The 12426-nt window shown below is 53.4% G+C and overlaps 1 protein-coding gene across 2 annotated transcripts in view; it reads left to right on the top strand.

Annotated features, from left to right (window-relative positions):
* The window catches only part of STUM (stum, mechanosensory transduction mediator homolog), a 63361-nt gene extending 51141 nt beyond the window's left edge, over nucleotides 1-12220 (top strand). Inside the window, exons 3-4 of one of the 2 annotated variants that reach the window (XM_043923913.1) lie at nucleotides 4003-4011; nucleotides 5130-12220. In XM_043923913.1, the coding sequence (XP_043779848.1) occupies nucleotides 4003-4011; nucleotides 5130-5164 (44 nt within the window). In that variant the 3' untranslated portion in view covers nucleotides 5165-12220. The remainder of the gene's footprint in view (nucleotides 1-4002; nucleotides 4012-5129) is intronic. The other variant, XM_043923914.1, reaches the window with a different exon arrangement.
* Nucleotides 12221-12426: the final 206 nt, after the last annotated feature.

The following is a 12426-nucleotide window of genomic DNA, read 5'->3' on the forward strand; positions in this document are numbered from 1 at the left end:
CCAAGGGCTCACTGGTGTCGGTGGCCGCCTGGCCTAGGGGACTCTCCCCGCATGCCCAGCCCTGGGGCCTGCAGGGTATCATGAGACCACCAGGCAGAGACCTGGGCCAGAGGGCGTGAATAAGGGAGGGAGAGAGTGCCTGTTCAGCTCAGACACACCAGGCATCACGTTTGTCAAGGAAACAGCCCGCTTGACAGCACTGGGGTAGCAAGGGTGTGGCCCATGTGAGCTCAGTCCCTTGTGCCTCCATCATGCCATTTCCAGAAAGAAGGAACAGGCCACCGGGCCTGCTTGTGCTCAGGAAACCCTGTAACTGCTTTTTACTTAACAGCCAGAACAGCATAATTTCAACTTCTTTTAAAGTAAGCTCTTTGTTCCTTGATGCCAAAGCCTTCCTCTTCCTGATTTGTATTCAGTGGACCTTCACCAGTCACTTAACACAAACTTGATCCCGACACAAAACTGCCGAAGAAGTCTTGATTAACATTTTAAAAATAACCCAGCGAGATCTGAAGACAGACACACGTATTTTAAGCAGCCGCGCTCGTCACCCCGGGCCCCCGTGCGGGTCCCTGTGTTGTCACACGTTCTGTCTACCTCATTAGGCCGAAGCTCCTCACTCACACGGAGCACGTCCTTGCAGGCCCTTGGCCCTTCTCCCCACACCCCACGCTCCTCCTGTGCCCCACACCTGACAAGAGCATTTGCAGGTGGAGTGCCTGTGCCAGAGGTGAGCTGTGTCAGGGAAGAACAGCGGGGGCAAACCACCAGGCCAGAGAAAAGGCAGGTCCCTGAGCCTGGGCAAGCCCAGCAGAGCCGGTGGATTGGTTAGACAGGCTGGTGGAAGCAGCCCCTTTCCCCCCTGGGGTGCTGGACTGCCAGGGCATCTCAGAATTAGAGCTGGGAGACAGGGGCGGCCAGAGAACGGGGAGATGAACACTGGGCAGGCGGAACACCGGGGGAAGCTGAGGAACAGTTGGAAGATGTCCAATCCCTCCTGGGGAGAGCTGCTCCCAGGGCAGGGGCTGCCCATCAGCAAGGGGGTTGGTGAGCCTGCAGAGCAGGCAGAGACCGAGGCAGGCGCATCCAGCTCCCTCGGGGAGCCCCGCCCTGGGGGCAGGTCCATGGACCACTTCCATTTGTGGGGAGTGGGGAAGAGCATCGCTGATAAGACAGGCATGCTGCCAATCATCCTGTGAGTCCAGAGAAGCCAAGTCTGACCATTTCCCAGAAGGCGTTTGGTGCTTCCCTGAGATGCCTGTTCCCATCTGTAACCTGGAAGGGGCCCTCTGCTCTCAGAGGCTTCCTCAGTGGCTGATGGAAAGCCTGGGAAGGCTGCCCCGTCTCCGCCCAGTATGAGCCCCGGACCCCTCTTACTGAGTCATCTCATCACTCAGCTGTTGGGCCAGGCACCTGGGCATGTTAGTGAGGAGACTTTCTGTTACAGTGGCACAAAGCTATGTCACAATAATTGTATTGATGCCTAACCTGGTGCCTAGAGCTTTCTGGCATTCTCTTTTTGGGTCACGCTTGATACTAGACCCCACAGGGTCTGGATCTTAGAGATAGCTTCAAGAACTCCCCTTTATCACCTCCTAGAGGAGGAAGCAGAGACCCGAGAAGGGCAGATGGGAACCTGTCGCTTCCTCACCTTCTACCACCCTAGCTGTTGACTCAGCATCACCCCCTCTCTCATGGCTGGTGTGGGGGCCATAGCTGGGCTGCAGGCTACTCAAGTGCTGGAACCCACCACCACTCCCTTCCTGCCCCCTTCCTCCCAGCCCACGCCTTCACGGTGGGTCACCTCCTTTGTTCCAGGAATGCTGTCTTTGTGTCAGACTTTTTAGAACACTGTTTGGGGGATGGACTTGAGGGCTGCACCAGAAAACCCACCACCCCTCACTGCTACCCACTTATTCCACCTAGGCACCAGACTCGCTAACCCATCTCAGCAACAGTTGCCTCTGCCCCTTTTTCCAGAAAGTTAACCCACCTGCAAAGGATCAGTAATTGCCACTGTTGATATGGTGCTGTGGGCTGAGATCACCCCAAGCAACAGTGGAGTGTGCACGTCTCAGGAATACTACATTGAAGAGAATAGTCACAATGGACTGTCCTGGCACAATGTCTGCCCTAGTAGATAGTTAGATAAGTGGCTGTTATTTCTCGTGTTACTCCAACTTCTTCCTGTAAAAATGAAGGAGACTTTTCAATTGTCACAACACAGGGTAATTTTTTTTACCTAGCATTGCGTGAGTGTCCCCAAGAAACATACCATGGGAAAGGATAGATTGGGAGTTTGGAACTGACATGTACATACTACTAAATTTAAAATAGATTACCAACAAGGACCTACTATAAAGAATTTATTAATTAATTAAAACAATAACAACAAAAGAAACACACCATCAAGAAAAACCTCCTGGGGAAATCAGAGAACTCTAAATCAAAGTAGCAGTTAAAATTAGGAACTTGCAAGGCTATTGCTCTGTTTATATTAATAAAAATAATCAATAACAGTTAACAGTAGCCTGTATTGGTTGTGAGTCAATAAATACAGGAGCCTTTTTCATCTGCCATACCCATGGCTGCTGCTGCTAAGTCACTTCAGTTGTGTCCGACTCTGTGATCCCATAGACGGCAACCCACTAGGCTCCCCCGTCCCTGGGATTCTCCAGGCAAGAACACGGAGAGGGTTGCCATTTCCTTCTCCAATGTGTGAAAGTGAGAAGTGAAAGTGAAGTCGCTCAGTCATGTCCGACTCTTAGCAACCCCATGGACTGCAGCCTACCAGGCTCCTCCATCCGTGGGGTTTTCCAGGCAAGAGTACTGGAGTGGGGTGCCATTGCCTTCTCCGATACCCATGGCAGATATTGGTAATCTATCGTGACACTTTCTGCTGAAAAGTCTTACCTGTTTTCAACACAGGGCTTCAGGCAGTCACTACTAAAGGATCCAAGATGTCTACAAGATAAAAGTCTGTCTGCCATTCCCTGCCTGAGTCTTTCCCAAAGCATTAGGTTTTATATATGTGACTCCTGTCCACATAAAAGGTGAACCCCATGGCTTAGACAGGGGCCAGGATGGGTCACTTCAACAGCAGGTTGTCACAGTCAAACCTGTCCTGGAGCTGTCCCTCCTTGGAGCCATCCAGAATTCATCTCACAGCAAACATGGGTTGGGGGCAGAAGAAGAGTAAGGGGAAGGAGGTGAGCAGAAGAGCGACCTTGGCTGAGATTCGGAGGGAAGAGGAGAGAGCTCCTTGGTGGTGTCTCACAGAGTGTGACCCCCAGGGAGGGGAGAATGGTCACTCTGCACTCCTGCCCACACACCCTCGGGGGCTGCCCACTGGCCACAGTGGCTGATCACTGTGGATGCAGACTGCAGCCCTCTTCCATCTCCCAATCCCCACCATGCAGCCTCTCCCTTTTTAAATTTCAGGCCATCCCTCTGTTACCGACCAGGGTTCTTGGCCTCCTTAATCAGTAGAAACTGATAAGAAGCCAGATGAGAAATCAGGCAAGGTTTTACTGGGGGCCCCTGTTGCAGCAGAGGGGAGTGAGAACAAATAACAGGTTCCCTTGGTCACCCCCTGAGCAAAAAGGTGAACTGATTCCTTACGCGGGATGAAGGTAGGGGCAGGTCCAGGGCCTGGCTGGAGGGGTGGCTTGGGTGGTGTGTGTGCAGGGGACATGCATGATACCCTGCTTTTGCTCCAGGCTCTTCAGAAGTGACAGTTGGTTCTTTTGGTCTTTTTGTATCTTCTTGTCCATAATTTGCCCCTACTGCTCACGCACATGCCTACAGTTATTTTTGATCCCTCATAGTGTCTTTGCATTTTGTTGCTCAGAGAGAGTTTGTCCAGGTGCCAGCACTGCAGCAAAGGGTCCCAGGTGCCAGGTCCCAGCTTGTCTCACGTCTGGCCTCTTTTTTTAGACTGTTTTCTCTTTCTCTTTTTCTCCTCTTCCTCATGCTGCCTCATATTCCTGTGTTTCTCTGAAGTTTCCCAAGGTGAGTCTATTGGGGTATGCACAGGTCTCATGCCTGGGCTGCCTGGACCCTCCCCTTCACTGCCCTTCCCCCACCTCACACTGCTACCCTCCCCGTCCCCTGCCTACCCCCCACTCCCCGCACACAAACACCCCCTCTCCCAGTTGGTCAACAAGCTTCCATTTTTAGTTTTTTATTTTGGAAAATGTTTAATCATAGACACGAATAGAAGGCCTGGTATAGTGAGTCTCTAAATGCCTATACCAGCTTCGACCATCATCCATTCATGGCCACTCTGTTTTCATCTATTACTGCCTGCATCTGCCTCCACCCCAACACCTTAACTTAATTAGTAACCTGGTAAATAAAGAGAGAGAGAAAAAAAAACAAGTCCACTGATGCTCCTCTGTGGGCTGAGTTACCAGCTAATAGGGGTAACTACTCAGCAAACCCAGATGAAAATTTCACCCTTAAATATCCCAGTAGATGTCTTTAAAAAAAAGAAAGGAACCACAGTACCTTTTCATGCTCAAATAAACTAGCATCAGTTCCTTAATATCAACAGTGATCAAGTTTTTCTCATGTCCTCATAGTCACCACCAAGGCTTTAAAAGGCTCGAAGCCAGCAGTCACCTTGGCCTGTGTCACCGATGTCCAACTGATGGAGCACACCGGCTTGGCTCCTCCCTTCTCTATGCTGTCTTCCTTTTCTCTTCCTTCCTCCTTTCCGTCCACACGTACCAGATGCCCATCACTTGGGGAAGTCTTCCTGGCACCTTCTCCCAAGGCACCGCGTTAGGAAATGGCAGCAGGCCAGTTAGCCGGGGCCATGTTTTTGCAGGGGCTTCAGGGGTGTGGATTCAGGAGCACGTTGATAACCTTTCAACCCCCAGCAGGTCTGTAACAGAAACCCTCCTCTCATGTCTCCCCAACTAAACCCCGAAATCCACTCTCTCCACTCATCCCCTTGTTCCACATTAAGAAGCCAATGCCCTTGGGAAAAGCTGGACCACGGCTGTAGTAGTCATTTACACATCTGTGTGAATAAGTTCTAGCATATTCGAGTCCGCGGGCACCGCCTGGAGAAATGGTGAGGGAACTGGGTGTCTGACCATCTCTCCTCTGCTTCTCCCTCACAGGCTATAAGGAGCAGGGCATCCCACAGCAGCTGTGAGCCCGGGCGAGCCGCTGAGAAGCCCGGTGCCCAGGAGGGCCACGTCAGGCAGCGGCCGGCCCGGGGTCTTCACGTGTTCTCTTCTGCCGCTTCCTGGGTTTGGAGTGGAAAGAAGGGGATTTGAGAATACTATTTATTTTGAAAACGCACCTGCTTTTCTCAGCAGGCTCTGAGAGCTGCCAGCTCCTCCTGCTGCTCCAGAGAGTCTTGTAGCGCAGACGCCCAGAGGGCATCTGGGCTGGGTGGGGAGTCGGGTGGAGGTGGGAATGCTGATGCAAGAAGCTGGAGCACCCCAGGCTCGGGCCGCCTTGCCTCGTCCGCTGCCCACCGTGCGGACGTGCGGGGTGGCCAGGCCAGGCAGCAGTGACCCCGTCCAGGCGAGCAGGGCTCGTCAAGGGGCAGGACTGCGGGGGACACCTCCTCCAGGCCCCTGTGGGAGTGGTCTCCTGGGGGCAACACCGGGGTGTGAGTAAGGATAGACAGATTCCTGCCCGGTGTGGAAAAGCCTGCTGTGCCCTCAGCTGTACGCGGGGACGGGTCCCTACGGGTGTCTGCTGGCCCCATGGCCGCCCCCATCTCCTCACCACTGAAGTCTCCAGGTCTGGGCGGATCTGACTTTTGTTTCCCTGGGAAGGAAGGCAGTGGCCCCATTCCTGGGGCAAAACTGCTGGAATTGCCAAATGTTCATGTACACATTCACCAACCCAGGTCTGCGTGGGCAGCCTTCCCCATCATACTCAACACTGTCTGGGGCCCGCACTCCTTTCTCTGAAATCCTTAGGGCCGACAGGTCTCTGACTTCACACGTTTTAGATCTGAGGAAGAGAAGAAGAAACGTTTGCCATCCATTCGTGACAGCCCAGCGGAGTCTAGACCTGCTCACACCGTGAAACATGGGACCATTTCTGCAGAGGAGCATGTGAATAATCAGACTTACTAGGATCAATAAAACTGTAAATAGCTTCGCCTCAGTACAGGTCAGATTTTGCCACTAAATACGTAAGGGGAGAAAACTCACCATTTGCGAGCTTTAGGGGTTTTAGAATTGCAAAAAAAAAAATAATAATTGCAGGGGGTGGTGGATCCCTCTCTGAAAATCCTTCTTCGGCAAAAATCCTGCAAACAGGCATTCAGGCGACCTCGCTGGTGTTACACGGGGATTCCTCCTGTTGCAAAGGGATGATCGGGCCCTTTGTGACACCTAAGAGATTGTTACAGAGCCACAACCACCAGAAGATGTCTGATTCAAGATCAATCAGCAATTAAGAGAAAGGAGATCTAAATGACGGTGACAAGGTAGACATTCACATGCCTGCTTTCTTGTCATTTTCATTCTAACGTAGGGGTTGTTAAAATGTGGGACTGGCCCAAAGCCAAGTTTCTAGCCTCACTGGACTTTGTGCCATTGGGTGTGTTTCTCTGCAAGGGGCTTTTCCTATCTATCAGGGACTCAGTCAGAATTTGGCCAGGGATGGAAGAGTGGCCTGTGGCACTAGTGGTAAAGAATCCACCTGCCAATGCAAGAGACAGAGACGCAGTTTCGATCCCTGAGTTGGGAGAATCCCCTGGAGGAGGACACAGCAACCGACTCCAGTATTCTTGCCTGGAGAATCCCATGGACAGAGGAGCCTGGGGGCTATGGTCCATAGGGCCACAGAGATTCGGACATGACTGAAGCAAAGGAGCACAGAAGAGCGGCCTTTTCTGGTCGTTTTCCCCTTAATGGATGGGAAGGCTTGGGGAACCGGCAGCTGGGCAGGCCCCTCGCCCCACCGTGAGCCCCTCTGGGGGCCACTGCATGCTTAGTCTCTGTTCCTGGACTCTCCACCTGGGGCAGTGGCCCACCCACCCCATCCACCGAACTTTCTAGTTATAGTCCTGCTGAGAGGTAGGTCTCAGGCTCCCTGTGGCCTGGACAGCAAACCGGCATCCTTGAAGAAATGGAATTCCCTCAGCCACTTGCTGCCCCCCACCTCCACCCCAGGCCCCGACTCAGAGGTGGGCTCTCCGCTCCTCAGCCTGATCCTACCCGCCTCCCACCTCCCCATCCATCCCTTGGTTCTGATGAGCTGCCTGGGGCCAGGTTACATGTCCTGGACGCCTGGCAGTGTCTGTCTCTTACCCGTCCTTTCTTCCTGGCCCCAACCCAAGCCTTTGCAGCTTCTTTCATGTTTGAAAGCCTCTGTGTTGTCAAGGCGTGGGCTCAGATTTGGCTTTATCCAGAAAGTCAGAACCTTCCGCTGTGAAAAGACAGCATCTCCGGGCCAAGAGGAGAGCAGGCTGGTGGCTGGTTGCTCTCGAGGAAGCGGCATCGGCGTGTGGAGCCTCCCCTGGAGTCGGATAAAAACAGCTCCAGCGGAGGGAAGGGAGGCCAGCCCACAGCCCGTCACCCCCAGACAGCTCCCCTGAGTTTGCAATGACAGATATCAGGTGGGGGCAGCACCCACAGGGAGAGGTGGGTCTTATTTTCCTGGCATGGCTGGGGGTGGCTGCTGAGGGGGGTAGAGAAGAGCTAGCAATTTATGTCTCATGTTTAGTGACACAATTCAGACACGGGGCGGGGGGGGGGCGTTTTCTTGAGTGACAGGTGTCACCACGAGTCCCAGTGTGGGCTGGCTTCATGCAGGGGTGTGTGTGCCTGGAAGGACATCTTCCATCCCAGATCCTTCCCTCACCTGTAGCTGCTTCTCCCAACTTGAGAACCCACCAACCTCAGGAGGCAGGCCCTTTCCAGGTAGACCTCCGCCCATCTTCTGAACAATGAGTCTGTGAAGACCGCCTGGCAGGCGGGTCAGCGCAAAATAGCTTCTAAGTGAGACCACAGTCTCAGCATCATGTTGTCATTAGATAAGGAACAGTGGCCAGTGTACTCCTAGTCCTCTGAGCTGGCCGCTCAGGTTGTTAGCTTGTCCAGTCGCCAAGTCATGTCTGACTCTTTGCAACCTTGTGGACTGCAACACGCCAGGCTTCCCTGTCCTTCACCATCTTCCCGAGTTTGCTCAAAGTCATGTCCACCGACTGTTAGATGGCTGGAGTTAATCTATGAAGCACTGGCCAGCTGAAAAGCAGGAACCTTGTATGAGCAAGTGCTTGGTTGACACCCAACACTCTGGTTGGGTCTTGTCTCAAGGATGATGGTCCAAAAACCCCAGGGTGTGTTTCAGGTCCAGCCGTCAATCCATCAGAATTCCGTAGGACATTCCTAGGCCATGGGTGCTCGGGACAGGGATCACAGGCACACAGAGAACCTAATAGTGAATGAGAAACTTGGATCACAGTGGCAATTCCCTCGGGCCAGAGCAGGATCCTACAGCCAGCATGAGCCATCTGGCAGCCTGGGAGTGTCCTGTGGACAGTGGAGACAGTCCACCTGGATCTTAAGATCTGAGTCCCAGACAAGACTTCGGGAAGGGTGGGGTCCCTGTGGGAGCCACAGGGACAGATGGCTCCTGGCGCCGATCCAGCACCCCTCCTGCCTTCTGTGGTGCTTGGGTAACAGGCAGGAGCTACCCCGCTGTGGCCTCGAAGCCAGCCTCTTGGCTGCATGTGAAGGGAGGGGAGGAAGGGACACAGGGCCCTCCCCTGCTGCCCTGGACCCACATGTCTGCCCCCTTGGCAAGGACAGCCTCCAGACACTGGGCCCTTGCCAGGCACTGTGTGCTGGGTTTTCAAATGTCAGAACTGAGGCACCAAGAGAGGAGGCCATGGGTCCCCCATCACACACTCATGGCATGGAGCTGACTTCAGTGGCCAAGAGGGAGTCCTCGGCAGGGGGTGGGTGGTGCCTGGCCCACTCAGCAGTAACAGGGCGCCAGCCTGCTGTCAGCATCCCAGCTGGCCCTCAGACCCATGCTCCTCGTTGAAGGCAGGCCCGAAGGGCGCCCCATATGGCAGTGTAAGAGAATGGCGGACCTGATATGAGGGGCTGCCTGGTCCTAACATTCAGGACCACTTCAGTTTTGTCGCTGTTCAGCTTGTCTGAGTCCCTGGGCCTGAGCTGGGGCGGATCCCCTCCTGGGAGGAGAGCAGGCCGTGGGCTGCAGGCCCACCTCGGGATTTAATGACACCAGCTGTTTTTATCGTGTTAGTGATATTGGCAAAGAAAGCCTCTTGCACTGTGTAAACTGCTTGGGGATATAGAATTTAGATGTAAATTCTCCAGTTGGTGTCTGCAGGAGCTGTTCACTGTTGTTATTCCTCCCTGTTGCTGGTTGGTTTAGAGGATTTTCAACAGGCAGGCTGGAGGTGGCTGAGCCCTTTTTTGCTATGTTTTTTTAAAATTTATTTATTTTTAATTGAAGGATAATTGCTTTACAATATTGTGTTGGTTTCTGCCAAACATCAACATGAATCAGCCATAGGTATACCTATGTCCCCTCCCTCTTGAACCTTCTCCCACCGCCCTCCCCATCCCAAGGTGGCAGAGCACTTTTAAAGGACCAGTCCCCGCTCCCCATAGACCATGACCTCGTCTCTGGGATGGGCAATTTGAAGCAGTTGCTGACCATTTGCTGACACACGCTCCTCCATGGAACCCAGCCTTTGTCTCCACAGGCTCCCTGTGCCAGCTTCCTGCAGTCCTATGTGTGGGGGCTCCCTGTTTTGCTTTTGTGCATCAGCAAGCCCTCAGTGGGCACCAAATGGACCAAGTAGGTCCTGAGCGTGGCTTTGGAGAAGCTGATCAAAGGTGCTGTCTTCCTGGTGAGCAGCATCCCAGGCGGGATGGCGAGGTGAGTGGAGGTCAGAGAGGGGAGGCCTAGAAGAACCCAGACCAGGTTCTCCAAGGCCTAGGGCTGAGCCCCCAGAGAGTTTGGTGTGTACTAGAGGAGATAGGAAGCCAGGCTGTCAGCAGAAGGGAGGCTGAGGTCAGCCTGAGTAGGTGGTGATGCTTGGGGGCCTGTATTTTTCATCACTTTTGTTCCCTTCAGATTCTTAGAGCTTCAGAAAGTTCTTAAACTCACAGAGCGTGAAGGATTATGCTCAGATTTTCATGGATCCACCCCAAATCCCATGTGGAGAGAGGATGAGCCCCTCTGGTGATGGGTGGGGAAAACCCCAAACCAAGGTGACCCCAAATGCCCCGCAAGCTTGGAGAGGGTGAGTTCCACCCTCAGCACTCTGTCTCTCCTACTGCCTTGTGCCTCAGTTTAACCATCTGTAGCTTGGGTACAAGGAGGGGCTGGGCAGCTGTCGTTCTTCCCGTTTCTTTCAGAGCAAAGGGCTTGGAGGATGAGCCTTGCCAGGTGAGGGACAGGGAGAGGGAGCAGCAGGCCCCATGGACTCTTCCTAGTAAAACCAAAATAGTGCCCCCCCTCCAATTCCACTGTCCCTTCCTGATCCTGTCCAGGGCAGGGAGGGGGGAGGTTGACGACAGGGTCCCACTCGTGCGTCCTGACTTCTGGTACAAGTTGTCTCTCGCCTTGGATCTAGCTGTGAAATCTCCATTTCCCACCTGTCTTCCTCCCTTCCTGGATTTGTTGAAATGCCAACCACCCAGGCTGGTCCAGACTCCACGATCTGCCTCCGCATCTGCACTTTCACCCTGGAGCGAGCAGACGCACCCACACACGCACACCCCCGCCTGTGCACACACTCACACCCACACACAGCACACACGTGCACACACAGCTCCCTTCAGGCTGGGAGGAGGCAGGCCAGGGTCTGTCTGGAGACTCAGGGTTGGGAATTAATGTCTCCAGAGGAGCCCGGTGCCCCATCCGGGAGCCGTCTCCCTCCAGCGTGGGCTCTGGCCAATGGCACATTTGTCCTCATCACCCCCGTCCCATGCCCAGATACCCACGCTATTTCTTCTCTCTCCAGGACCCCTGGTCTTGGGTCTTTTCCTCCCAGGGCCCACGGGCTCAGCATCCCCACCTTACCAAACCCAGCTGTGCTCACCCCCACACTCAGTTTGGCCTCCTGCGGGGGGTGGGGTGGGGCGGGGAGGGTCTGCTCAGAGAGGAGGAGACAATGGTCTCTTTCCCGGCTCTTGTAGGGCTGCATACAACCCTCTCATTTAAGGTCCTTTTCTGTTCCCACCTCCCCCCCGCCAGCAGCCCGGGTACAGGAACCAGTAAGAAGCGAAGGGGGACAGAGGTCACATCTGCCCCCACTTTCTGGGTTAGCACTTGACCCCTGCTCCAAGTGGGCAGAGGGTGTTGGTGGTTGTAAGTGGCCTGGACACCCTGTGGGAGCACGTGACTGCCCCCCTACAGGCTAGGCTCCATATTGCTGTACATGATACCATCTTTAAAAAAAAGCAACATACATAGAAAAAAGACTGGTTGTGTGTGTCTCGGCAGAATTCATATATGAATAAGTGTTGTATTTGATTTGTAATTTCTGATACCAAGACTGGCTTTGTTTGGGTCTCTCTTCTTTATGTTAGATGAATCACCATACATTTCTATTGTTCTCCAGCAAGACCCACTCTCTGATCTCCCAGGGCTTTCTTGTCTCACTTCTGCCCAGATCACTGGGAGCCCACCCCACCACCACAGACTTCCCCTGGGATCCAGTGCTCCTATATTTTCCAGCCCACTGCAATGACTGCAGCCTTCCTCCCTTCTGAGAGAGGAAGAAAGCTTTAATGTCACAGACCTAGGGAAGTTTCCAGACTTACCTTGGCCCAAACCTTGCAGCCTGGGGCCCAGCCCTGCCTGCAGCTTAGCTCCCCCATATCCTCATAACCCTGCCCCCCTCCCCCACGCCCACCTTGGCGGACCTGCCTGACCGGCTGAGTCTCCACAGCGCCCTCTAGGCGTTCACTGAGGAGGGTTCCAATTTCTCCAGCCTTCTCCTGACTTGAAATGCGTCCTTCAAGCACCATTACTGTACATGTATTGAAAAATATCATGTATGACAATAAAAACTTGTGTACATATCTCCATGTACATATTTATATATTCCTATTATAAATATAGAAAGCATGGCATCTCTTTGACATTCTTAGTTTGTGTTGTTTTTTTTTTAAATCCCAGAATTATGGCTTTGGAAACCTTTTCTTCCTTCCCTTCTTTTCTATGTAATAAACATTCATGTGACCTTTCTGATGGCTTCTCACCTGCCTGTGTCCTCTCGAGCTCAGAACTGGACAGATCTCTGGCCCTCGAGTGCCTCCCTCCCATTCCCTCGGCGGTGTTTGCTGCTGGCGTCCTTCCTGCTGTGAAGGTTGCCTTTCTCCAAGGTGGGTCTTGCCTTCCTTCAGACTTCTTCCTCAACGCCTTCTCCTGGGAGGCTTGGGCAAGTTAGTTCTCAAAGGC

The sequence above is a fragment of the Cervus elaphus genome, chromosome 14 (assembly GCF_910594005.1).
Source record: "Cervus elaphus chromosome 14, mCerEla1.1, whole genome shotgun sequence".
Taxonomy (NCBI): Eukaryota; Metazoa; Chordata; class Mammalia; order Artiodactyla; family Cervidae; genus Cervus; species Cervus elaphus.